Source organism: Engystomops pustulosus, chromosome 3 (assembly GCF_040894005.1).
Source record: "Engystomops pustulosus chromosome 3, aEngPut4.maternal, whole genome shotgun sequence".
Taxonomy (NCBI): domain Eukaryota; kingdom Metazoa; phylum Chordata; class Amphibia; order Anura; family Leptodactylidae; genus Engystomops; species Engystomops pustulosus.
The window spans coordinates 194,531,426-194,555,899 of NC_092413.1; the positions used below are offsets into that span (position 1 = coordinate 194,531,426).

A 24,474-nucleotide genomic window follows, 5' to 3' on the forward strand; every position below is an offset into this window, starting at 1 on the left:
CGGGTAACACGTCGGGAAAACGCGAATCGGGCCCTTAGTAAATGACCCCCATAGAGTGACCCAACAAGATAGAAACATTGTACCAGCTTGGGTAAGTTTTTGATAAGTTATTTAGAGATGTGTCCTCAATTGATTTAAGCAGCAGACCAACAAAATCCTGGAGTTGTTGTAATTCACAACAATACCAGGAGGTGGTCAGACCTAGAGACTTAAATACTCATAAAACAGTATTATCTTGAAAAGTTGCTCATCCATTACACATATGTGTCCAACCAAGAGAAAAGACAAAGGAGGACACATTGTATATCATACCCAAGGTACAGTTACGGCCCCATTTACCCTTTATCTTAATGGGGTTTGCCCATGAAAGAAAGTTCTCAAATTTGAATCCTATAGTAATGTTTACACAATAAAGATCATTTTTACCCCCCCTTTACTGCTCTGCGAACTCACCTAATCAATAAAACACACAGTCAGCTTCACTTACTCACCTATAGCACACACAGAGTTAAATCTGCTATATCTGATGTTCTCCCCCTCCCTTGGATAAAGACCTTATCTGTCTTAAGGTTGTAGAGCAAGTCTCTGCACACTGCTGATTGCCGGCAGGATATCCCTGTGTCTTAGCTGGTCTTGTATTGCAGGGGGGAGGGATAGGAGGCAGAGAGCACTCCAGCGTGCAGAAAAGGGAAGCTATTCATGAGAAGAATCCAACCATAGTCAGCAGATGTATGGCCGGATCCAGGAGCAAACAAAATAGTGTACACCAGGACTGATGGAGACAGGTTGTAGTTATATCTGTGAAATGCTGTATTTTTGTTAATAACATTGAATTAGAGAATGTGTTATTTTGTCATCCTGACGATATTTAAGAATCTTGTTTTTGTGGGAATACCTTTTTACAGCTTCATACAATATTCAATGCTTGGAATTAGTGAACATTGAATACATTTATATTTCTATAGCTATTTCTGTATCTAAATTTTTTAGGTAACACAGATACGTTGGAAGTAATGAAGATAGAAATCTCTGTTCTACTGAAAAATGAGTATAACAATAGACTCACACGGGCGAACCAACAATAGCTATTTCTATCACTATACTCCTGTGTTCTCTGCAAGTGACCAGCATGGTCGACCGAATATAGTCCACCGTCATGCTGGTCTATTAATATGTTGTAATTATGGGAAAAAGTCGAATTTTCCTCCGTATTTTACCTTTTCAAGTTGTTTTTTTAATTAAAATGATTCTAAGTTTATACTACATAGACGGTAAAAAAAATGTAGGAACGACATAGTTTGTAGCATTAAGATAAAAAAAAACTTTGCTGTATTAAAGCACAAAAAATAATGATAATAATGATGGTAATAATTATAAAGTCCAAATCTTAACTATATGACTGCTCATAATAGGAATAATCATAATAATAGAGGTAATAGCAATAAAACCAATGAAATAATAAATGACTAATGAATAAAACTAACAAGCCCTGATGTAGAAAACCCTTCTCTATGATCCACACAAAAGATACAATAATGAAATTTAGTCTGGGAACACAACATGTACTCAACAGAAATACGTGAAATGGTTCGCGATGAAGTACCGTATTAGTCGTCTTTCGACAGAAGATTTCTGCGCAGTTCCTGATCAGATTATTCTTTTCTCTGCTTAGATAAACACATCAGTGGAGGAATTATGAAAATGACATTGCATTATAGTAATTAATAAATGAACCCAGATACTTCTCTTACTTTTCTGGGGCAGTGCAAATGTTGTTGCAGGGGTGGATTTTGGAGGGGGTGTTCTGTTACAGATGATTGAAAGCTACGGATTGTCTATTAATTGTTCATTTTATTAATAATTATTCCTAATTTTGTATTATTATTTGTCCATTTACATCATTTTTTCATGGAGTATAAATGAAGATCAAATATATTCGTATGTGTTAGGCTCAGGTCATGTATTTTTCCTTCCATTGTTGGGATAGATTGGGAGGACTCGCATGATGGAAAGCATTTCATTGAATTCAGTGGGATAGTAATAATAATAATAATAATAATAATAATAATAATTCTTTATTTATATAGCACCTACAGATTATGTAGAGCTGCACAGAGGTTGTCAAATCAGATATATGATGGTCCCGTTCTCTTCAACATTACATTACTGGATGATGAGACCATTAGGTTGTCTTGTAAGTCCTCTTTCAAACAAACATAGGCTACGGTTCGAGCGAGCATACAGCCACACGTTGGAGAGAGGAGGGGTGAGAGCTACTCCCACAACCCCTCTCCACAGGGAGTAGTCCGGCACCACCATGTACGAGGAATAATAGAGGGTGCTCTATCTTTTTCGCATGTACACTACAGTACGGTGAGCAATACCTCCATTCAAATGAGTAGATGTACTGCCCATTGAAATGCATTGGCTGTAGTATAAAACCGAAAAAAAAATGCTCATGCAAAAGGGGCCTAACTCTTTCTACTCTCTGCAGGGCTACAGTATTTAATAAGCACTCTCTTCTGACACAACATTGTATAAGTCCCTGCTCATTCTCTTACTTTCACTTTCAACTAGTTGAGGTGAAATGTACTGAGCAGGGACTGATAAACTGTTCTATTAGAAATTAGTGTTTCTATAATACAATAGTGAGACAGAGAGCAAAATCAGTTAAACTCATTGGTTAGGTTTATATATATGAGAAAAATGCTCACAACTAGGCAGGTCCTGCTGGACCTGAACTTAGACCTATCTGGGACCTTATACCAACTACAGGTAGGACTTGTGGTTTAGGGTTCCAAATTGACCTTTTTTAAGTCTTTAGTTACCAAAAAATAAAAAATAATAAACTATTTTACTCAGTTTGATGTGGCACATTGGACTCACATCAAAAGATGTGAATATGAAGTCCCTGATGACAGGTTCCCTTTAAAGTTATTGAGTTTCTTCTTTAACTTGTATATTAGTATGTTAAAGTTTTTTCTGTATTATAAACAGGCACATAAATGGGTAAAAGACACTTACTGAAGACATTTCCAAAATAGTCGTTCCGTTATTTTATTCATCTCTGGAAATCTCTTCTGCGTTCCCCGCGTCACATTGATGTGTGACACTATTTAAAAGCCACAGACAAGACCTAATTGCAAATGATTCCTCAGTCAGAGACAAATTATTCCTCCCCACCGAAAGATTTACTACATCCAAATGTCAGATGACATATTACAAATATATAATAAAGGCACAAATTGAAACATTTATTATGAAGCCTGGAAAATGTCGCTGAACTGTGGGATAAATAGCAAATGTATCTTTTATAGATGAAATGCGGTGAATGGCCTCTTCCACCGCATCCATGTCTTATATCAGGAGAACAAATGCTAATTTTTAATCATGTCTCTTAAATCACTGCTCAGCACATTACACCAAGTTTAGAAGTTACAGAAAAAGTCCCCAGATCATGCAAATGAGAGCAATTCAGAATATACAGCGTGTGCAGCTTGTGCCAGGATTTTGCATAAAATTTCCAACTTGTGCTTGGAAATAGGAAGCAAAAATTGACTTTTTTTGAGTTCCCTGACAGCTCTGTCACTGTAATAAACTGAAGACTCATTTGTGCTTGCATTTGCCTTCATTCCTTTAGATAATATTGACAGGAGACTTGGGAAATCTTTTCTTTTTTTACCCTTGTCCAGTTTATAATCTAGATTTATAGGGGGTATATTTTAATATCTAAGTTTATGAACTATTTTATAACCAGTATATAAATGTAAAATGAATACATGACCACCACTTCATTTTTTTCACTTTTCTGCAGCAGCAGGACTGTGAAATATGAATTTTAATTCCAGGATTGTAGCTGGACTTGGAGTACTGGAGGAAAGTCCTCAAACTGCTGTGTTCTTTGACATCTGCATTCAAACGACTACTACCCATGCTAGTTGTGAATTATAATATAGGAGGTTTGGGCAGCAGCCCTGGGCCCAGGCCTTCAAGGGGGGCCACTGGAATTAAGTATTTTATACTAAGAAGTACCATAACCCATGAAATCCTTGTACATCTGTTCTTGCTCTCAATATACATGTAGACAAGAGACATTTAGGGACCTTTGAAGGTCCATCAAAGGTCCTAAAGCTGCACATTAAAAGCAGGTAGAAGTGACACATCCGTTATTCCCCAAGCAGCTGATTCTAGTACCAGATGTAGGAAGTAATTTCAGACTTGTAGGGACTATAATATTCATACAGCTCAGGACCCGACCCATGCTGTAATATCCAACTAGAATCCTGCTACAGGAGAGACTACCGAGGGGAGGGACTTTGTTGAGCTCAGTGAAGAGATCTCACACACCACAGTGCTCGAAGTCCAGCTACAATCCTGGAATACAAATACCTTTTGTACTTACCCGTTCCGCGGAATCCACCGAAAGTGTATTGTTCGATGATGCACTAAGATCGTGCGCCCGATATCTTGCATGTGTCGCTTCCCCACTCAGGTCCGCTGGAGTTCACCTTCTCCCTCCTGGTGCATGTAAGTGCATTGTCTTGTGACACAATTTGAATCATAAATCCTGCGCTCATTCCGAATCCATTGGATCGTCCAACTGCCCACCACCTGCATTCTGTCATATGAAAGCCAGCGCAGCTGCGCCACAATCCGAAAGTATGCAACAAAATCCTCTGTTAAATCAGTCGGATCGTCCGACGGCCTGCCCCCCGATTTCTCTTGCATGAAATCACACTGATCACGGGCAACACAATCCCAGCGCACAAACCTGTTAAATACCTGTCAAAGCTGCGCAAATCCCAAAAACGGCAAACAGTCTGACAAAAATGTGCGATCCGCGACCCTTAGTAAATAATTCCCATGGTGTTACACAGATCTCTAGTGCCAATACCTAACACTGTATGCAGCTTTATATAGTCAGATTTGCAAGAACAGGTTCACCCATCACTAGCAGATTATAATATGGGCGGTTTAGGGGGCAGCCCAGGGCCCAAGTCTTCAAAGGGGCCCATGACCACCAAAAAAGTTTGATACCGGCCTGTAGAGATGATAAAGAGAGGGGACTCCAAACCTTAAATCCTCATAAAGATATACCAGATCTCAACACACATGTATACAAGAGCCCTTGCAAGACCTTTGCATTTTGCCTGTCAATCCAGCAATATGACCGGGTCCCGCGGCTGAACCCAAATCCAATGCAAACGTATTTCTAATTGGGACTTATTATGTATTTTGTGACTGTCTTGACTGTTGTAGACAACAACATGGCATTAGAATATTGACAACGCATTTATTAGCAGGACACAAGCCCCAGTCATAGGACTGTCCCAAGGAGTCTCCCTAATGATGAATTCACCCCAATATGTAGCACAGTTTTGCATTTTCCCACCAACATTCTGAATGATCTATTATCCTGGAGCCGCTCATTAATTTAGACATGAAACCTTGTTCCAGAAAAAGCCTAAATAACACTGAGTAAATATTTCATGAGCGCCTCCGCACAGCGCAAGCGTCCTAATCCGGAATGCCATATTAATTACAGGCTGTCTGCGGTGAGCGCCGCCGAAAACACAATCGGATGTGACAGCTTTTTGTCACTATCCAAATTCCTGTCAAGGCTGACACAGCAGATGGGCAAGGTGACACGGCTGAGAGAAAACACGAGGCCCAACTTTGTTCCTGTGGTATCAATTATGAAGTTAGTTCAAGGACCACCAAGAGGAAACCACCGAGGGATGGGATTTATTAAATGTTACAGCATCTGTTCTCAAAGTGCTTTATTCACACCAAATGACTGTGATCACTGCTGCCTGTGACCTTGACAGATCGGAATTATCTGATGGTGAAATCTACGAGGAAATCTCTACATCCAGATATTATTCCGCTGAGCTAAAACACACGATATAGATGAATGAGTGGCACGGCTGTTCTACCCACTGGGCAATGCTAATCATAAGCAATGCAAAGTCTGGGGGCAAAGACTGGAGGCAAGAGCTGGATCTAAAATATATATATACATATATATTCTATAACTAGAATTTTTGTATTAGGGTAAAACCTATTTATAATAATAACAATTATAACATCCAATAATAAAAACATCCAATCATATTTATAGATGAGTGAATATTTTCATTGGTTCATAGATTTGGTCTGAATCTAACATTTATATTCGAAATGACGGCTAGATACGGCTGTCTTCATCTATCCCAGAGTAGGCAAGGGAAAATGAAAATAAATTGTAAAAAAATCTGTATTTCAGAGGGGTTATATACCAATATCCAGGACAATTGGAGCACAACATTAATTGGAATGATTTTGAATCCAAAAAGTACTTTTATTCATCCCTTCTCCTCCATAAGAAGTCAATGAAGTGGGAAAGTTTGACTATGCAGTCAAGATGCTCCGCCTCCTATTGCAGTTTGCACTGCCCACCCTGCCTCCTGTGCACCCTTTGTGCAGCTTCCTAACTCTGACGTCATTCAGCATCCCATCGAAAAGACCAGTTAAAATTAAAGAGGTTCCCATTGTAGCAAATGAATGTCATTCTTTTTATGATAAAAAGCTATACAATTTTCCAATATATTTTCGGTATCAATTCCATATAGTGTTTTAGATCTCTGCTTGCCGTCATTCTATGGAAAGCTTCTATGTTCACTACTAGAAATCTGACCATGGTCACACAGGTGCACGGCTCATTATATCACACGGCTCTGATTACTCTCTGTGATATAACGAGCCGTACACCTGTGTGATCATGGTCAAATTTTTGTCCACTATTAGTAAACATAGAAGCTTTCTATAGATTGACAACAAGCAGAGATCTAGAAATCTGTGAGGAATTGATACAGAAAGTATATCGGAAAATTGTATAACTTGTTATCATAAAAACAATAACAATAATTTGCTGAAATGGGATCACCCCTTTAAATTCATCCCAAGTTTCATTATTATCTCCTATCCACTTGCCGCTTCACCCATTTATGAGAACGGGACCCCTGTTCTTGTTAACTGTGGTGGTCTCAGCAGTCAGACTACCACAGATCAGACTGTTTTTACCTACACAGACCAGTGACATCATATTCACATGGTCAAGTGAACAGCTCAAGTGAGCTGCAACCCCAAGCACAGCTCCTTCACAAACTCCACTAACTAATAGAGGTAGTGCTGAGTGTTGGACTCCTGGTAATTTGCTACCGTTTACCGATAATAATTCTAGACAAACCTCTAAATAAACATCTACCATCAGGATGAAAGACTATATTCAAATGAGCCTGAGCGGCTCCAGACTCTATTAACACCTTTAGAACCTGGAGCCCCTCAGGCTCATTTGCTTAAAGTCCTTCATCCTGGTGGTAGATGTTCTGGGTGTAAGTAAGTTCCCTATCCTAACAAATTCTCTGTTATCTGGTGATAATTAGTAAAATAACTTCACTTTATTTTCTGGATGAATTTCTTCATATACTCCCCATATACTTCATTGCACACGCAGAGATGATCCTTGTGGTTGGGATTTTATTATATCCATAGTCTTCCATTAACATATTTTCTGTTACAGCTACAGAATTGGTTCAATCCAACCAATAACGTGAAGTCCTCCTATATTTGCTATATTTTCCTATCTATATTTTCTATATTAAAGAGATTTTCTTACTTTTTCCCTTATTCACGTGTGTGGGTGTAAATAATGGCCATCGGTACAGTGTATAATGGAGGCCGACATCGCTACATTATAGGATAGAAAATGAATGAGAAAACTGGAGGTGTTCCCTATAGCAACAACTACAGAAAATAGGTTTTTAGAATTTGACAACCTTTGAAAATGTGTGAAGTCAACTCTTGCGGAGAGGTCCACAAATTAAAGAGAGAAATGTGTTCTGTGTATATTTGATATTATGTTGGTATTACCCCTTGTGCCATAGAGGTGAAAATTATTTAATAGGGTAGACTAAGGGCAGCAGTGGGTGTGTTCTGCAGAACAGAGGGGCTCTGGTAAAACCCTCAGAGCCCTACAGGCTCATCAGCATAATTTGATTTTAGCATAATGTTATTTTAGGAGGCCATGGATAGCAAATATAAGAAGATTACCAGAGTCACAGTGCCAGGATGACCATGATGTATCGTGTTTGATTTTGATTAAAAATTTCTTTTAAGTTCCCTTTTTCGCTATTTTGGGATTTTTGTGTTAAAGGTTTGATGTATCAGGTTTGATGTGGACAGAGATGTAGCTTTGCAGACATATGTTGAGAGCATGTTTCCACGTCCGCCATTCCATCTTTTCAGCATTGCAAAAAAGTGTTTTCCGCCTTTTCTTTTACCATGAAAATTTAAATATTTACCGTAGTGTTTAACCTTTGACATCACTAATTGGATAAGAAAATAAATAAGGATTAAAGGGTTATTCCCACGAAGACAAGTTTCTTAAATATACTCAGGATAACAAAATAACACATTCTCTAATTCACTATTATTAACAAAAATACAGCATTTCACAGATATTATTCCAACCTGTCTCTATCATTCTACAGTGTATACAAGTCTGGTTGCCCCAAGATCCGAATGTAATTCTTATTTCCTCTAGGGTCAGGCAGGGCAGATTATTCTCCTCCCCTTCCATTAAAAGACAAGCTCAGACATAGAAGCTTCCTGCCGACTAGCAGCATGTGCAGACGCGTAATCTACAAGCTACAGATAAGATAAGGTTTTTATCCAGCTGGGGTGGAACTATGGGTGTCTTATAGCTCATATGTAGCAGAGCTGACAGTGTTGCTATAGCTCAGATGTAGCAGAGCTGGTGTGTCATTATGTGTTATATGCATTTCATGGATCTCAACATCTCTCATCTCTGATCTGCCTCATCTCTCTTTTTTCTGTGTGTCTGATACTAGTGAATGTTCAGAGGCTAAATAAAAGTGTAGATAAACCTGGACCCTGATCATCTAAGCACTTTGTCAGCACAGAGAATCTCATAGCACAGAGGGATCATGAAGTGTCTGCTTAGAAAGTCCCCGCCCCACACTCTGGAATCTTACACTGACCATCTTACACTGAGTGATAAGAGCTAAACAGCAATAAAACTGAGTAAAATTGTAAAGTTAATGGGTTAGAAATGATCTTTATTGTGTAAACATCACTAGGGGATTAAAATTTGAGAATTTAATTTATTTTCATTTTCTTAAAAAAAAATAACACTAATGATATGGAGTAACATCTCCCTATTATAGACCGGTTCTCTGGCTGTGTTAGGTAAAGGTCTCCATAACAGGTCATTCATTAGTATAAATCCCTCACAACGGAACAAACTCCTATGAAATTCTTTGAATTTGACAAAATGATGATCATAACTGAGCTACAAGTCACTCTGACTAGAAAAGAAATGCAATGGGTTGTGATCTGTGATCTGGAATATTAATAAGCCAACTCAACCCATAAGGAGCACAGCAATTACAGCAGCGCACCAACAAATAACAACTCACCAACAAACTTTCTGACACTTCAATCAAAAAAATCAAAACTTTTTTTTTATCCAGTGTGAAATGTGCATTTTTTGTGAATCTGCATCTATATATGTACATCTGTCTATAAATATAAATATGGTAAACCTATAGATGGTTAGTGAATAGTCATCTGATCTTATGTTCTTTTATGTTATGAAATTCTCTACCGATTGATTTTTTTAATGTATCTAATATAGTTAGAGCTCAGTTTATTGATACAATTCTCCGAATCCCCTGCGGGTGCTTGAGTTTACTAATCTTTAGTTTCCTGTATGCGAGTAGCTCCCCCTGGTGGGGCCTTCAGTATAGCCAATACTTGCAATTGAGTCTATAAGCTCCTACTTCCAGTAAACTTATAAAGGGCATATTATATACTTTCTAGACATACCCAGGGGGATTTATAATTATGTGTATTAGTGTATGACCAAGAATTGTGACTACTTCCCCACTTATGCCACCTCCATGCCATGTGAATGTGAAGGGGCGTGTAGAGGGCCATATTGGCACATTAACTATGGCCTGTGCCTGTCCCTGCCAGGCATAGAAATGTCCATCTGCACGGCTGTTTGCCAGATACATTTAGAGGTTTGATCCTCTTTCTTGACCTGACCTGTTAAAATAATCAGTGCTGGCACCAATTGTGGGTGTTAACTGTTTACCATATTTTCATACTATGAGACGCTTCTTATTACAAGACATATCCCATCCAAAAACAGGTCATTAAAATTAAACTGTTGGTCACATACAAGCACAGCTAGCACAGCTCTGCTACACACACAGAAACTCACCGGGCACTGCCATACACAGACACAGGAACACACCGGGCACTGCCATACTCAGACACAGGAACACACAGGGCATTGCCATGCACAGAAACAGGAGCACACTGGGCACTGCCATACACAGACACAGGAACACACCGGGCACTGCCATACACAGACACAGGAACACACCGGGCACTGCCATACAAAGACACAGGAACACACTGGTCACTGCCATAGACAGACACAGGAACACGCTGGGCACTGTCATAAACAGATACAGGAACACGCTGGGCATTGCCGTACACAGACACAGGAACACACCGGGCACTGCCATACACAGACACAGGAACACACTGGTCACTGCCATAGACAGACACAGGAACACGCTGGGCACTGTCATACACAGATACAGGAACACACAGGGCATTGCCGTACACAGACACAGGAACACACCGGGCACTGCCATACACAGATACAGGAACACACTGGGCACTGCCATACACAGACACAGGAACACACCGGGCATTGCCGTACACAGACACAGGAACACACCGGGCACTGCCATACACAGATACAGGAACACACTGGGCACTGCCATACACAGACACAGAAACACACCGGGCACTGCCGTACACAGACACGGGAACACACCGGGCACTGCCATACACAGATACAGGAACACACTGGGCATTGCCATAGAGAGATACAGGAGCACATTGGGCACTGCCATACCCAGACACAGGAGCACACTGGACACTGTCGTGCACAGACATAGAATCACACAAACACCTCTTACACGGTTCCAGCCTGCAGTTTTTTCTTTGCCCCATCCCTGGCAGCATGAGGACTTTGAGTGATGCAGGAAGCATGTGATCAGTCCCATGCTTCTTACATCACTTAAGGTTCTGTTTGTTACAATGGGAGAGCTAGATGAGAGAGAGAGAGCAGCGCTCTGCTCTCTAGGAGATCTGGTGAAATGCTTTGTCAGCGCTTCACTCTATCTCCATTGCAATGGTCAGGAGGGACAGGCAGTGCTGGATCCTCCTGTCCTTCAAACTATAAGATTTTATCCAGCTAAAAAGTGCATCTTATAGTTGAAAAAATATGGTAAATTTCTTCTACAAATTGTGTAGCAGCATTTAAATAATTACGATCCTCCCCAAAATGGTGATGCTTTGTGTCACCAACAGGTTAGTGCTGACAGTCATAGTCACTGTAATTTAAACAATTGGTGCTGGTGGCACAGTTCAAGGAGAGCGGGGGAAGGAGGTGTGAGCTTGAGCCAAACCTGGGCTCGCCCCAAATTTCATTAGAACTTTGGGGGTTGGGTCCACTCAACACTATTCCTCATATATCTAGCTGTAGCAAAGGGGCAGGGGGAACATCAAGCGCAGGTGCACCGCTTTTCCTCTATTCTCCAAATTCCTATATTGTTTTATCTTTATGCTAATGTGCACCAGTGGCAGGCTATGCTTGGCTATGCTTGGCCTGTTTTCTTCTTTCTACACCTGTCAGCACCACCCAGTATTGCTTTTTTTTACAAATTGATTGACATCTGCAATAAAAAGAAGACAAACAAATTAGGAAATAAGTGCACTAGCAGGCAAGGCTCCTCCCCTTGTGCACTACATAAACATAATACAGACAGAGTTTTCTCTATAATTATATATCACCGGGCAACTTCAAAAATTCCGAAATTAAGGTATGCAAAGATCATATTAGTTTGCTGCATTCATATTTTATTAGTATGTCTATACGACTTTGTACGTGAATGGAAAACTATGTGTTTGCTTATAATTGCCGGAAAAGATTGCCTGCAGCTCCTTTGATTTTATACAGTTCCGGGATGATGGTATGCAAGGAATGTCATCGGCATGGAGTATTACAAGTAATAGGGAGAGATGAGAGAATTGATTTGTCGGGTTTGAGATTCACAATGAATAAGGCTGATTTGTCTCCCGGAGAATCAGTAAGAAGTTACTGTACATTTTACAGATCTGCTCATCTCTAGAACTACTCATCTACGTTCACTTTTGTCAGCCTTGACCCGGTGTTCTGTATCAGGACATGTAGATTGAAGTAGTAACAATGGACGTGGTCCCAAAATGGCTCTGATCTTCACTATAACTACTATATACTTCACTTCTACCCATTTTTATAAAACATTTCAAATGAAAAAATTATCCAACATTGTTGTAAATTGACGAAAAACACAGATGCATATGATGGTAAAGTGTAAGGCTTCTATGCACACCGATGTGTATCCATGGTAACAGACTACAAATAAACTCTGATGCTCACTTCTTTTTGTCCCCTACCCTATTTTAATGTAATCACAAGGAACCCTACAGCAATGGTGATGTAAGGGTGGTTGTGTTTCCTGTGTTACCTGCCATCAGGTACTGCTCCTCCTGCTCGCCATGCTCCTCATTGTGCTCCGACCTTTCCACATCGTCTGTTTCATGTGTCAGTTCCTGACATTTAAAGGCCAAGTGCACACTCATGTATTTTGCCCTCCATCCAGTGCACACTTTTGGTAATGGGAGTTGCATGAGCATTGTGGTTCTACTGATCTTTGCAAAGGTGTACTGACCTGCTGTGTAATGGATTATATGAGGGAGAATTATCATTAGCCTGCCCTCCTGACATATCTGGTGGGTGGTGCAGCCACTATGTCCAAAGTGGTGTTGTTTTGCGTAAAAACCTGTTTGTAGGTTTAAATCTTTTAAACTTAGTGCATTGCCGCACGCTGTGTTATACTCGGACAATGCACTTTTAATGAACTCCGGTGACCTTGTAAGTAAATGTGCCACTGTGGCTCTGTGGTGCATCTGTGGCTTTTTCCTCTGCTCTAAGTGTCTAATCACACACTGAAGATGCCAATACCTGGCAGGGAATCCCGGAGTGGATAACAAAGTGTGTGCAGAGGAGGCCATGCGATATCCGCAGTTTGTGTCAAGGGGGGAACTTGTGAGCCCACACCAAGGTGCCAAGTTGGAAGCCAATCAGTGCAACACCTAAGGCACTGTCTATATAAACCACCAGAGAGTTTCTCCATATGGAAAACATATTTACCGTCCTCATTCCATTGATTGTGGTGGTTTTTGTTAAGTGATCCCATGGTACAATAAGATGGCTACATTTATGACATGTCTGCATTTCTCCTCTGTGGTGGGTATAGACAGATGCTGTATTTATGAGGTTGGGCTGGGACTTCTTGTTTCTCACATGGCACCATCCAGCCAACCCCGCATTTACCTTCTTTATTTAAAGAGGATGTAAATGTCGTATACCTTGCTCCTATACAATACATTTGTTTTACATGATACCTTTATAATGAACACCTCAGCTGCTGAAGAACAGCTTTGTCTCGCCTAGCCTACAGCTCTATGGGCACATAATGCAGTGTATGATCTGTATAATGAATGACAGAAATCATCAAATGTGTCTAAAATCATCAAATGTATCTTTTATTTTATGATGGATCCATCTCCTGCTGTTGATGTTGGTGTTGAGCAGGGACGACCATCATTAATGTTTGGGACAATTTGGAGGGAAGTCAATTAACCTATCAGTATATTTTTGGGATGTGGGAGGAAACCGGAGTGCCCGGAGGAAACCCACGCAAACACAGGGAGAATATACAAACTCCATGCAGCGCTGTCCAGGAGCTTTCTGGAGCCAGGTGCTGCAAGGCCACAGCGCTAACCACTGAGCCTCTGTGCTGCCCTAGGATGGATGAGAAGACGTCTCACAGGTCTTTATGTCTTCTTCATGTGCTGCCTTCTTGGCCGGCTCTATGCTCTGGCTGATGGTGGAGCCTGATGGTCACTGATGGTGGTTTTCAGGTGGGGTTTATAAGAACCAGACGGTTCTTACAGTAACCACAGCCATACTTCTCCGTGTCTAAAGAGGCCGTCCATCGTCCATAACTACAGAGGCAAGGATCAAAAAAAAAAAATCGTTACAAAAACATATCCAAAATCAATTAGAAATCCCCTACATGTATGACTGCAGAAAACACTGGCAGAGAAGGAAGCAGTGGTAGTAACTAACACATTATATATATTCAAAGATTAGCGCAAGAGGCCTGAGATAGATGATCACCATCCCAGAACTACCACCAGTCTGTCTATGGTAGATGTAATTTGGTGGCATAGAGCTGGCAGTTACCTGGCTTGGCACGCTGAGCACTGGTAGATCACGGTGTAGTGGATCTCATAGCTGTGGTGCACCGTGATGGGTGGAAGATCAGGGAGAATCTGTGCCACTCTCTGGCAGTAAGATTCCCACAGCCAGCCATGGCCAGGCTCTACTTCTCCATCTAGGATCCAGCAGGCAGCATGACACAGTTCATGGATCAAAGTGTCTCGAAGTCGTTCTGCAGAATGAGGAGAAGTTACTTATAGTCACTTGTAAAGACACATGGGAGATTCCAGCAAATCTCTAACTTCTCCCTGATGTGAGACCTACCGGCAGAATCACAGACTTTATCTGATAATTCTACGAAGGCTTCGCGCTGCCCATTATTCAGCTGGTAACCGGTGCGACCCGATGTTCTTCGCAGCCTCTTATTCCAGCTGATGTCCATGGATGCAGGAAGCTACAAGACAGAAGGAGAAAACAGAGAAAGAAACATTGACCCACCATTCACTACGTCCAACATTTCACCCTGTATTGGGCTCTATATTACTATTGTATACCTGGTTCTCAAAGACGGTTCTGTTATAAAATTTGTACAGACGTCTTGTAAGCTCCTGTCTGTTCCCCCGGAAGTTGGTCACAAATTTGGATGTTGGAAAAGACAGATCTTTCAAGAAATCATAATTGTTGGGACGCTCTGATCTCTTGTTACTGTATATAGAAGATCAAACATTAATAATGAAGATTCTAAGAACATACAACATGTAACATGAACTTAGAAGAAAAGCAATACAGAATACTGCCACCTAGTGACCAGATAACATGAACTAAGAAGAAAAGCAATGATACATAATACTGCCACCTAGTGACTAGATAACATGAATTGTATAGTGTGGTTTATATAGAAATACATTACCTTGCTGTCTCAACATCCACAAAACCAAAACGGGGAGAACTTGGCTCTGGAAAACAGGACAAATATCATCATTTACTTCTATAGAATTCAGATTTCAATAATAAGTCGAATTTACTAGGAAAAGTTTCCGATAATGAAATACCTGTCTGTATATAGAGCAGATGAGGGCCTGAGCCATCATCATAATCTTCAAGGCTCCTCAGAGACCTTGGAACTGGATGAGACTGGAAGAAAGGAAACAAACCTTCAGGTTAATATAATAATATAACACATAGGGGCACATTTACTAAGGGTCCGAATCGCGTTTTTCCACCGGGTTTTCAGAATTTTATCATTTTGCGCCGAATTGCCCCGAGTTTTTGGCGCATGCGATCGGATTGCGTCGCATCAGTGCCAGGTTTCACGCGACGAAAAACGGGGGCGTGGCCGTCGGATTCGGGAAAATCGCACGATTTTTTAAAAAAAGGGTCTCTAGACACACACATGCACCAGGAATAGGATAGTGAACTCCGGCAGAACTTGGCGCAGCAGCGTCACCTGGTGGACATTGGCGCACGGACCATTGTGAATAGCCGGAAGACCCGAATCCTCGTCGGGAAACCTGCCGCAGGATTGCGACAGGACCGGGTAAGTAAATGTGCCCCATAATGTTCCATATACACAGAAAACTGAGGTACAGATGGGAGAAGTGAGCGCTCACCTGATGGAGGGTCTCATCACTGCTGCTGTCCTCTATATCGGACGCAGAAATCCTACGGCATTTTTTATTGACCAGTAACTATGAAGGAATAAAAATAAGAGAATTTTTAACATCAAGTTTGCACAATTTTTAATCACAAAAGTTTTTCTAGGAGGGGATCTACTTCTGGACAATGACAAATGGGCAGTGCCTCTGAATGCATCACAGCACGGGCTCTGCTATGTGATTGGACAGGTCACCTTAGATAGAAAACTCCTTTTTTAAAAAGTAGACATGTAAAATTGTGATAGGGCTCAAGTAGGGAGTCAAAATCTATTCCAAAATATCTTAATCTAAATCTAGAATATGGATGATACTGGTATAATGAGGTTTATCATTGGGTCACTTGATGAAAACTACACAGTAATAGTGTTCTGATCGTATGGATGAGCAGTAAAATAGGTTAAAAATACAAATTTTTGCTAGAAATTCTCCATACAACAATGGAACAATGGTGTCACTTACCTGGTCTTTGCCGTTGCTGTTGTCTGTATCAGACTCGATGGTAAAGCAACGTTTGCGCATATTTTTGTCTTTCATTTTGCTCAGTAGCAAAATCCAAACTCCACAAACTCTATCACCACACTAAGTGTGGACAGAACCAGAACTTTTATCACGTCTTTGTGTTGTGACATCATCGTTCTAGAATACTGGGATTGTCACATCACTAAGAGGGATGTGAGGACATACACTTCATATATACACACACTATATATATATATATATATATATATTGTGGGAGATTTGGCCCAGTAGAGACCGTGGTAGCAGGGTGCTGTGATGCAGTTCAAGACAGTGACACCAAAGTACAGTCCAAAACAGGTCTCGCCTGCGTTTATTGTAGCAGCAAAATAAAACAGCCTTTACATTCAGGCATTAAACAAACAAAATCCTACCCGTCAGGGTGCTAACTATACAGGTGTTCACTAACTCACCACTAACAAAATCACTTGGCTGCTCCAGGCACAGAGGTCAGGGCTGTGTGCTCTCCAGCCAACTTCCAGAGAGAGACAACCCTCTGAGCTCTGCTGAGCGGTTTAAAAAAAAGGCTGATTGGGCTGCTCCCATCACCTGTGTCCAAGGTGCTGGACACCCAACCTCAGCACTAAGGCCTTGCATAATAGCAAAACCTAGGGGAAACATACCGCCCATCCACCGTTAACCCCTTCAGTGTCTCACATACCCTCCCCCTCTGTTTGACCCTGTGGGGGCGAACACTTTTGGCCATCAGACAGTGGGTACGGGATAGGGCATCGGCATTCCCATGCAGCTTTCCTGCTCGATGTTCTACCGTGAATTTGAAATTCTGCAGCATTAGGAACCACCTTGTGACCCTGGCGTTCCTCTCTTTGGCCTGACTCATCCAGGTGAGGGGAGAGTGATCGGTCACTAGTGTAAACTGTCGCCCTATCAAGTAATACCTCAGGGATTCCAGAGCCCATTTTATCGCCAAGCACTCCCTCTCAACTATGCTATAGTTCTTCTCAGGGGGTGTGAGCTTGCGGCTCAGGAATGTCACGGGATGTTCCTCACCCTCCACTACTTGGGACAGTACAGCCCCTAAGCCCACGTCAGAAGCGTCAGTCTGCACAATAAAGGTCTTGGTGAAGTCAGGGGTGATCAGTACCGGTCCCTCGCACAAAACCGTCTTAAGTCGCTGAAACGCCCCCTCAGCCTCTTCACTCCACTTTACCATCACCGCCCTGCTACCCTTGGTCAGGTCAGTCAGGGGTGCCGCTATGGTAGCAAAATCGGGGATAAATCGGCGATAATAGCCCACTATGCCTAGGAAAGCCCTCACTTGCTTCTTGCTCATAGGTCGTGGCCACTGCTGGATCGCCTCCACTTTATTTACTTGGGGTTTGATGACACCTCGCCCAATACGGTACCCCAGGTAACGGGCCTCTTCCAGACCCAGAGCACATTTTTGGTGGTTCGCTGTAAACCCTGCTGCCCTCAGGGAGTCTACCACTGCTTGCACCTTGGCCAGGTGACTCTCCCAATCGTTACTATAGACTATGATGTCATCCAGATAGGCCGAGGCATATCTCCGGTGAGGTTTAAGCACGAGATCCATTAACCTCTGGAATGTGGCGGGAGCCCCATGTAGCCCAAAGGGGAGTACCACGTACTGAAAAAGCCCATCAGGGGTAACAAAAGCGGTCTTCTCTTTGGCCCTGTCAGTAAGGGGTACCTGCCAATACCCTTTCGTCAGGTCAAGGGTGGAGAAGAACCTAGCATGTCCAAGTCGTTCTATCAACTCGTCAACCCTGGGCATGGGATAAGAATCAAATTTGGACACCTCGTTCAACTTCCTAAAGTCATTGCAGAACCGTAGGGAACCATCAGGTTTGGGAATCAACACAATAGGACTCGACCAGTCACTTTTAGACTCCTCGATAACCCCCAGGTCTAACATCTGCCTGACTTCTTCGGATATGGCTTTCCGGCGCGCTTCCGGGACCCGGTAGGGTTTTTGGTGTACCCGGATGTGGGGTTCGGTTACGATGTCATGCTTGATGACTGAAGTACGTCCCGGTAACTTAGAGAACACATCCACATTTCGGAGCACAAACTCCTTCGCTTCCTGAATCTGGGCCCTGGAGAGGGACTCCGGGATCTGTACTTCAGGCACCTTGGCATCGGGTACACCTACCTTCGGTGTCACCTTCTTGGGGACAGACGCTTTTTCTACTCCCACGGCTATCAGGGACTCTCTTTCCCTCCATGGCTTTAGGAGGTTCACGTGGTATATCTGTTCGGGTTTCCTCCTCCCCGGCTGAGATACCTTGTAGTTAACCTCCCCCACTTTCTCCATGACCTCATATGGTCCTTGCCATTTTGCCAAGAACTTGCTCTCAACGGTGGGCACCAGAACTAGCACTCTGTCGCCTGGGTTAAAGGTCCTGAGTCTGGCTGACCTATTGTAGACCCTAGACTGGGCCTCTTGTGCCCTTGTCATGTGCTCCTTTACAAGGGGCATTACCGCCGCTATGCGGTCCTGCATAAGGGAGACGTGTTCTATCACACTACGGTGGGGGGTCCTCTCCTGTTCCCAGGTCTCCTTGGCTATATCCAAAAGCCCACGTGGGGAACGGCCATATAACAGCTCAAAGGGTGAGAAACCCGTGGAGGACTGGGGAACTTCACGTATGGCAAACATCAAATAGGGCAACAAACAATCCCAGTCCTTCCCATCCTTGCTGACCACCCTCTTTAGCATCCCCTTCAAGGTCTTGTTAAACCTCTCGACTAGGCCATCTGTCTGAGGATGATACACAGAGGTGCGGAGCTGTTTAACCTGCAGTAACTTACACATCTCCTTCATTACCCTAGACATGAATGGGGTACCCTGGTCAGTCAAGATTTCCTTGGGGAGGCCTGTGCGTGAGAATACCTGGAACAGCTCCCTAGCAATATTTTTGGAGGAGGTGTTCCTTAATGGAATTGCCTCGGGATACCGCGTAGCGTAGTCCAGGATAACCAGGATGTATTGGTGCCCCCTTGAGGATTTGACTATCGGGCCAACCAGATCCATTGCAATCCGCTCAAATGGCACCTCTATGATTGGTAGCGGGACCAAAGGACTCCTGAAGTGGGACACCGGGGCAGTAAGTTGACACTCAGGGCAGGAGCTACAATACCGGTTTACCTCCTCCCACACCCCGGGCCAGAAAAATCTCTGCAGGATCCTCTCCCGGGTCTTCTCAGCACCTAAGTGCCCTCCCAGCACATGTTTGTGTGCCAACTCTAGCACCAGCCTACGGTGAGATTGGGGTACTACAAGTTGCTCAACCTCCTCACCCCGTATCTGGTCGACCCTGTATAACAGCTCCCCAACAATCACCATTCGGGGGTATATTTTGTCAGCCCCTGGTATTTGGAGTACCCCATTTATCACCTTAACATTCTCCCGTGCTTTAAACAAGGTAGGGTCCTGTAGCTGTGCAGCCCCAAAATTCTCACGGGAAAACTCAAGGTCCGGCATGTCGGCCACCTCCTCGTGGCCCTCGACCTCACCAGCTAGGACCTCTAGGGGAGAGAATTCATCACATGGGGTCACCCCTACTGCTGGTGTGGGTACATCGGCCTCAAAGGGTTCAGGGGCCAAGGCCGGACATACCTGACGTCCATTATCTGCAACAGCACCTGAGGTGGGTCTTCGTCTCCAGAGGTCCCAAAACACCGGTAAGTCTCTGCCGATAATAGCCTCATGAAACAGGGTCCCCACCACCCCCACTTCATGGGTAATAGTACCACAAGGTGTATGTAGGTTGATGACAGCAGTGGGATATTCGCGAGTGTCCCCATGTATACACAACACTCCCACTTTACGCCCACTGTACAGTCCAGGATCAACCAAAGTTCCCCGCACCAGGGTAACCAGACTCCCTGAGTCTAGCAAGGCTTCCACCGTGTGACCACCGATTGTGACCATACACACTTGGGGTTCTGCATCCGTGACTGACTCGGCAGCCAGAACCGGCCGGGCAAACAGTGACATTCGCCGGGTCTGGTTGCAGTCCATTGGCTCCACTGACAGGGGACAGTTGGCAGCAATATGGCCCATTTCATGGCATCGCCAGCACTGGATACGGCTATGACCTCGGTCACGAGCCTCACTGGGTTTCTGTGTATCCAAGCCCCCCAGTGTACCCCCTCCCAACCTGACCTGTTTCCCTTTTTCTGCAGTAGCAGTCCTACCAGATGGTTTAATGGCCTTGTCACTGGCACTGCTTCGTGTGGGAGGGATAAGTAGAAGATCCTCCGTAGCCCGATATCTCTCTACTAGGGACACGAGTTCCTCAGCATTTGTGGGACCGGCCTGTCCAACCCACCGCTGGAGCCGAGAGGGCAGAGAACGGGTGAACTTGTCAAGAACCACTCTCTCGACCATCTGTGCTGGGGTGCAGTCATCGGGTTGTAGCCACTTCCGGACAAGATGGATCAGGTCATGCATTTGGGAGCGCGGGGGTAGTTTTTCAGAGTATGCCCACTGGTGGACCCGGCTGGAACGAACTTGAACGGTGACCCCAAGACGAGCCAGAATCTCCGCCTTTAGCTGGGGGTACTCACGGGCCTCCGTTTCACTCAGGTCGTAGTAGGCCTTCTGCGATTCGCCGGTCAGGAACGGTGCCAGGACATCTGCCCACTGCTCAGCTGGTAACTCCTCTCGCTCAGCTACTTGCTCGAACACAGTGAGATAAGCCTCCACGTCGTCGGTCGCCGTCATCTTTTGTAAAGCCTTCTGCACTGCAGCCCGTGCGGAGCACTGGACAACCGGGTACCCTTGCAAACCAGTATGGGACCCCTCAGTAGTCGTCGCTTGCGGTGCTGCCATAACGCCAGAAAACTTTTCCATCATCAGCTGGAACATGGCTCGGGACTCTGCCTGCTGTTGCTGTAGCATGGCTCGGGACTCTGCCTGCTGCTGCTGGAGCATGGCTTGCTGCAGCTGTCGATTAGCCTGGGACTCTTCCTGCTGCTGCTGCCGATAAGCTCTGGCCTCCTCCTGCTGCTGGCGGGATCTCTCCTCCTGCTGCTGGAGCATGGCTTTAATAAAGTCCTCCATCTTGGCTTTATCCTGCAATTTGCCTGCTGCTTTCACCCAGGCCATGCAATGTTGCAGGATGTAGCGAGCCTTTCAGGTGTGTGTCTTTTTGAACTGCCCGCATCCTCCACCATATGTGGGAGATTTGGCCCAGTAGAGACCGTGGTAGCAGGGTGCTGTGATGCAGTTCAAGACAGTGACACCAAAGTACAGTCCAAAACAGGTCTCGCCTGCGTTTATTGTAGCAGCAAAATAAAACAGCCTTTACATTCAGGCATTAAACAAACAAAATCCTACCCGTCAGGGTGCTAACTATACAGGTGTTCACTAACTCACCACTAACAAAATCACTTGGCTGCTCCAGGCACAGAGGTCAGGGCTGTGTGCTCTCCAGCCAACTTCCAGAGAGAGACAACCCTCTGAGCTCTGCTGAGCGGTTTAAAAAAAAGGCTGATTGGGCTGCTCCCATCACCTGTGTCCAAGGTGCTGGACACCCAACCTCAGCACTAAGGCCTTGCATAATAGCAAAACCTAGGGGAAACATACCGCCCATCCACCGTTAACCCCTTCAGTGTCTCACAATATATATATGTATACATACATACTTGATCTATAGAAAATGTACAAATGTAAAAGAACTAAAACGCAGCCCGGTCAAAAAGCCTTAACACACATATCACCCCTCCTCATATATTAGTAATAATAGGGCCCCCTTATTAGACAGGTAAGTAAAAAATAAAAAATTATATTAAAAATTAATTAAAAATTCAAACTCCCCCCTTTCCCTAGTACTGATATAAATATAAATAAACAGTAAAAATCATAAACACATTAGGTATCGCCATGTCTGAAAATGCTTGATCTATCAAAATATAAGAACGGTTTTTCACTGCGTTTAACCCTGTAATGGAAAATAGCACCCTAAGTCGAAAATAGCACTTTTTTGCCATTTTGAAAAATATAAAAATTTCAATAAAAAGTGATCAAAAGGTTGTACAATCCTAAAAATAAAAGCATTTAAAACGTCATCAAAAGTCGCAAAAAATGACATCACCTACAGCTCTGTCCACCATAGTATGAAAATGTTATTAGCGCAAGAATGCGGCAAAATGAAGAATTTTTTTTTTTGTACAGGAGGTTTTAATTTTTATAAATGTATGAAAACATTATAAAACCTATCCAAATTTTGCATCCTCATGATCATATTGACCCAATGAATGAAGTAGACCTGTCATTTAGGGCTCACAGTGAAAGACATAAAATCCAAGCCCACAAGAAATGGCGCTAATGTGTTTTTTCATCATTTTCACTGCAATTTTTTTTCCCGCTTCCCAGTACACGGCATAGAATATTAAATACCATCACTATGAAGTGCAATTTGTTACGCAGAAAACAAGCCATCACACAGCTCCCTACATGGAAAGTAGTGAGCGAAAAATAAAGACGCAAAGATGGAAAAGGGCCTGGTCCTTATGGGGTTAAAATACGATAAAACCTATATAACCTACATGGTAAAAACTGAGCCCAAATGCGTTTTTTCACCAATTTCCCCACATTTGGAATTTTTTCCAGCTTCCCAGTACACAGCAAGAAATAATAAATAATGTCCCTGAGAAGTAAAATTTGTTATGCAGAAAAAAAGCCCGCACACAGCTCTGCTCACTGAAAAATGAAAACGTTATAGATTTTAGAAGGTGGGGAGCGAAAAAAAAAACGGAAAAACACTGCGCCCTTTAGGGGTTAATATGCAGTTGCTCCATGAATTAATATACAGCCCCACAAACTGTGAACTGTGACAGCCAGCTCCATTAATTAGATATATACATCCCCCTGCCCCATGAATTAATTAAATTCACATTAAGTACCATATAGTGGCCAGTAGAAAAATAATAAACATTAACTTACCTAAAGCGTGCAGGTCCAGGGCTCCATCCCGTGCTCCTCTTCACTTCTTTTGTGGCCACAACCTTCAGCGCAGCGTTTACTGTGCGTCAGTAGGGACGCTGGCGGCATGAAGCCATCACATCGCCGGCCATGTCACCGGCCATTGGTGTATATCCACAGGAAGTAAACTTCCTATAAAATGACAGCAAGCAGAGATCTAGAAAAAGGGGAATATTATATCTTTTCATAATAGAGCATTTACTATAATTTTTTTTAATATAACCTCCCTAAAACATGCACATTATTTAAATTTAGATGAGCAGTTCTGCTGTATATGTACAAAAGTAGAATAAAACAAATACAGCAAGAAATATATTCCAATATAAGTATTTGTGGTTAAGTTTCATCCTCAGACACCTAGTCTTGTATCTAGGGCCAGATTAAAGGTGGTAGGAAAAAACAGTTTGGGGATCCCAATTTATTCTGATATTATTGGTCATTAAGCAGGAGGCAGACCATGGTGGGGGCCCCCTTCTCTGGTTCACTGGTGGGGGCCCTGGGGCTAATGCCTCGTGTGCTCTCCCTATAATTCGCCCCTGCTTGTACCTATATTACTATGGGAATCTTGATACCTTGAATCTCAGTTTAACATTGACCAGGACTGATAAAGTTAAGCCCAATACCTAATCCTTGGATACATGAATAGATTGTTATTTATGCAATTCCCAGTCCATAGACCTCTGCTGTTTCAATGTCATTTTTGGAAATATTCCCAATCAAAAATACATGTTTTTAGTAGTTCATTCTCTGTAGATTTTTTTCAGATTCAGCCCTTATGAAAGTCTTTATCTCATACCATGCGACACAACGCATGGCTGAGTATTACAAACTTAATACGCGCATTTATCTGATTAACTACAGGAAATTAATTTACGAATCCTGGAATGATTGAGGCACTAAAAATGAAATAAAGTTAC

The 24,474-nt window shown here is 43.0% G+C and overlaps 2 protein-coding genes across 2 annotated transcripts in view; one reads left to right on the forward strand and one right to left on the reverse strand.

Annotated features, from left to right (window-relative positions):
- Window positions 1–24,474, forward strand: part of SNTG2 (syntrophin gamma 2) — a 285,995-nt gene that overhangs the window by 57,918 nt on the left and 203,603 nt on the right. The gene's annotated exons all lie outside the window — the stretch shown is intronic.
- Window positions 13,716–16,633, reverse strand: LOC140120685 (germ cell nuclear acidic protein-like). Its single transcript, XM_072139645.1, has 8 exons — window positions 16,528–16,633; window positions 16,024–16,101; window positions 15,466–15,547; window positions 15,324–15,369; window positions 14,968–15,118; window positions 14,738–14,867; window positions 14,438–14,645; window positions 13,716–14,196 (listed from the first exon to the last, which is right to left on the reverse strand). Exons 1-8 carry the CDS (start codon window positions 16,600–16,602, stop codon window positions 14,109–14,111), a joined length of 858 nt encoding a protein of 285 aa, XP_071995746.1. The 5' UTR covers window positions 16,603–16,633; the 3' UTR covers window positions 13,716–14,108.

Excerpts from the sequence above, each read along its gene's own strand:
- LOC140120685 (XM_072139645.1), bottom strand. The coding sequence starts at position 16,602 with ATGAAAGACAAAAATATGCGCAAACGTTGCTTTACCATCGAGTCTGAT. Across the intron at positions 15,548-16,023 it reads GTGATGAGACCCTCCATCAG|TCTCATCCAGTTCCAAGGTC; the intron begins GTGAGCGCTCAC and ends CCTTTCTTCCAG. Across the intron at positions 15,119-15,323 it reads GTGGATGTTGAGACAGCAAG|TAACAAGAGATCAGAGCGTC; the intron begins GTAATGTATTTC and ends TTCTATATACAG.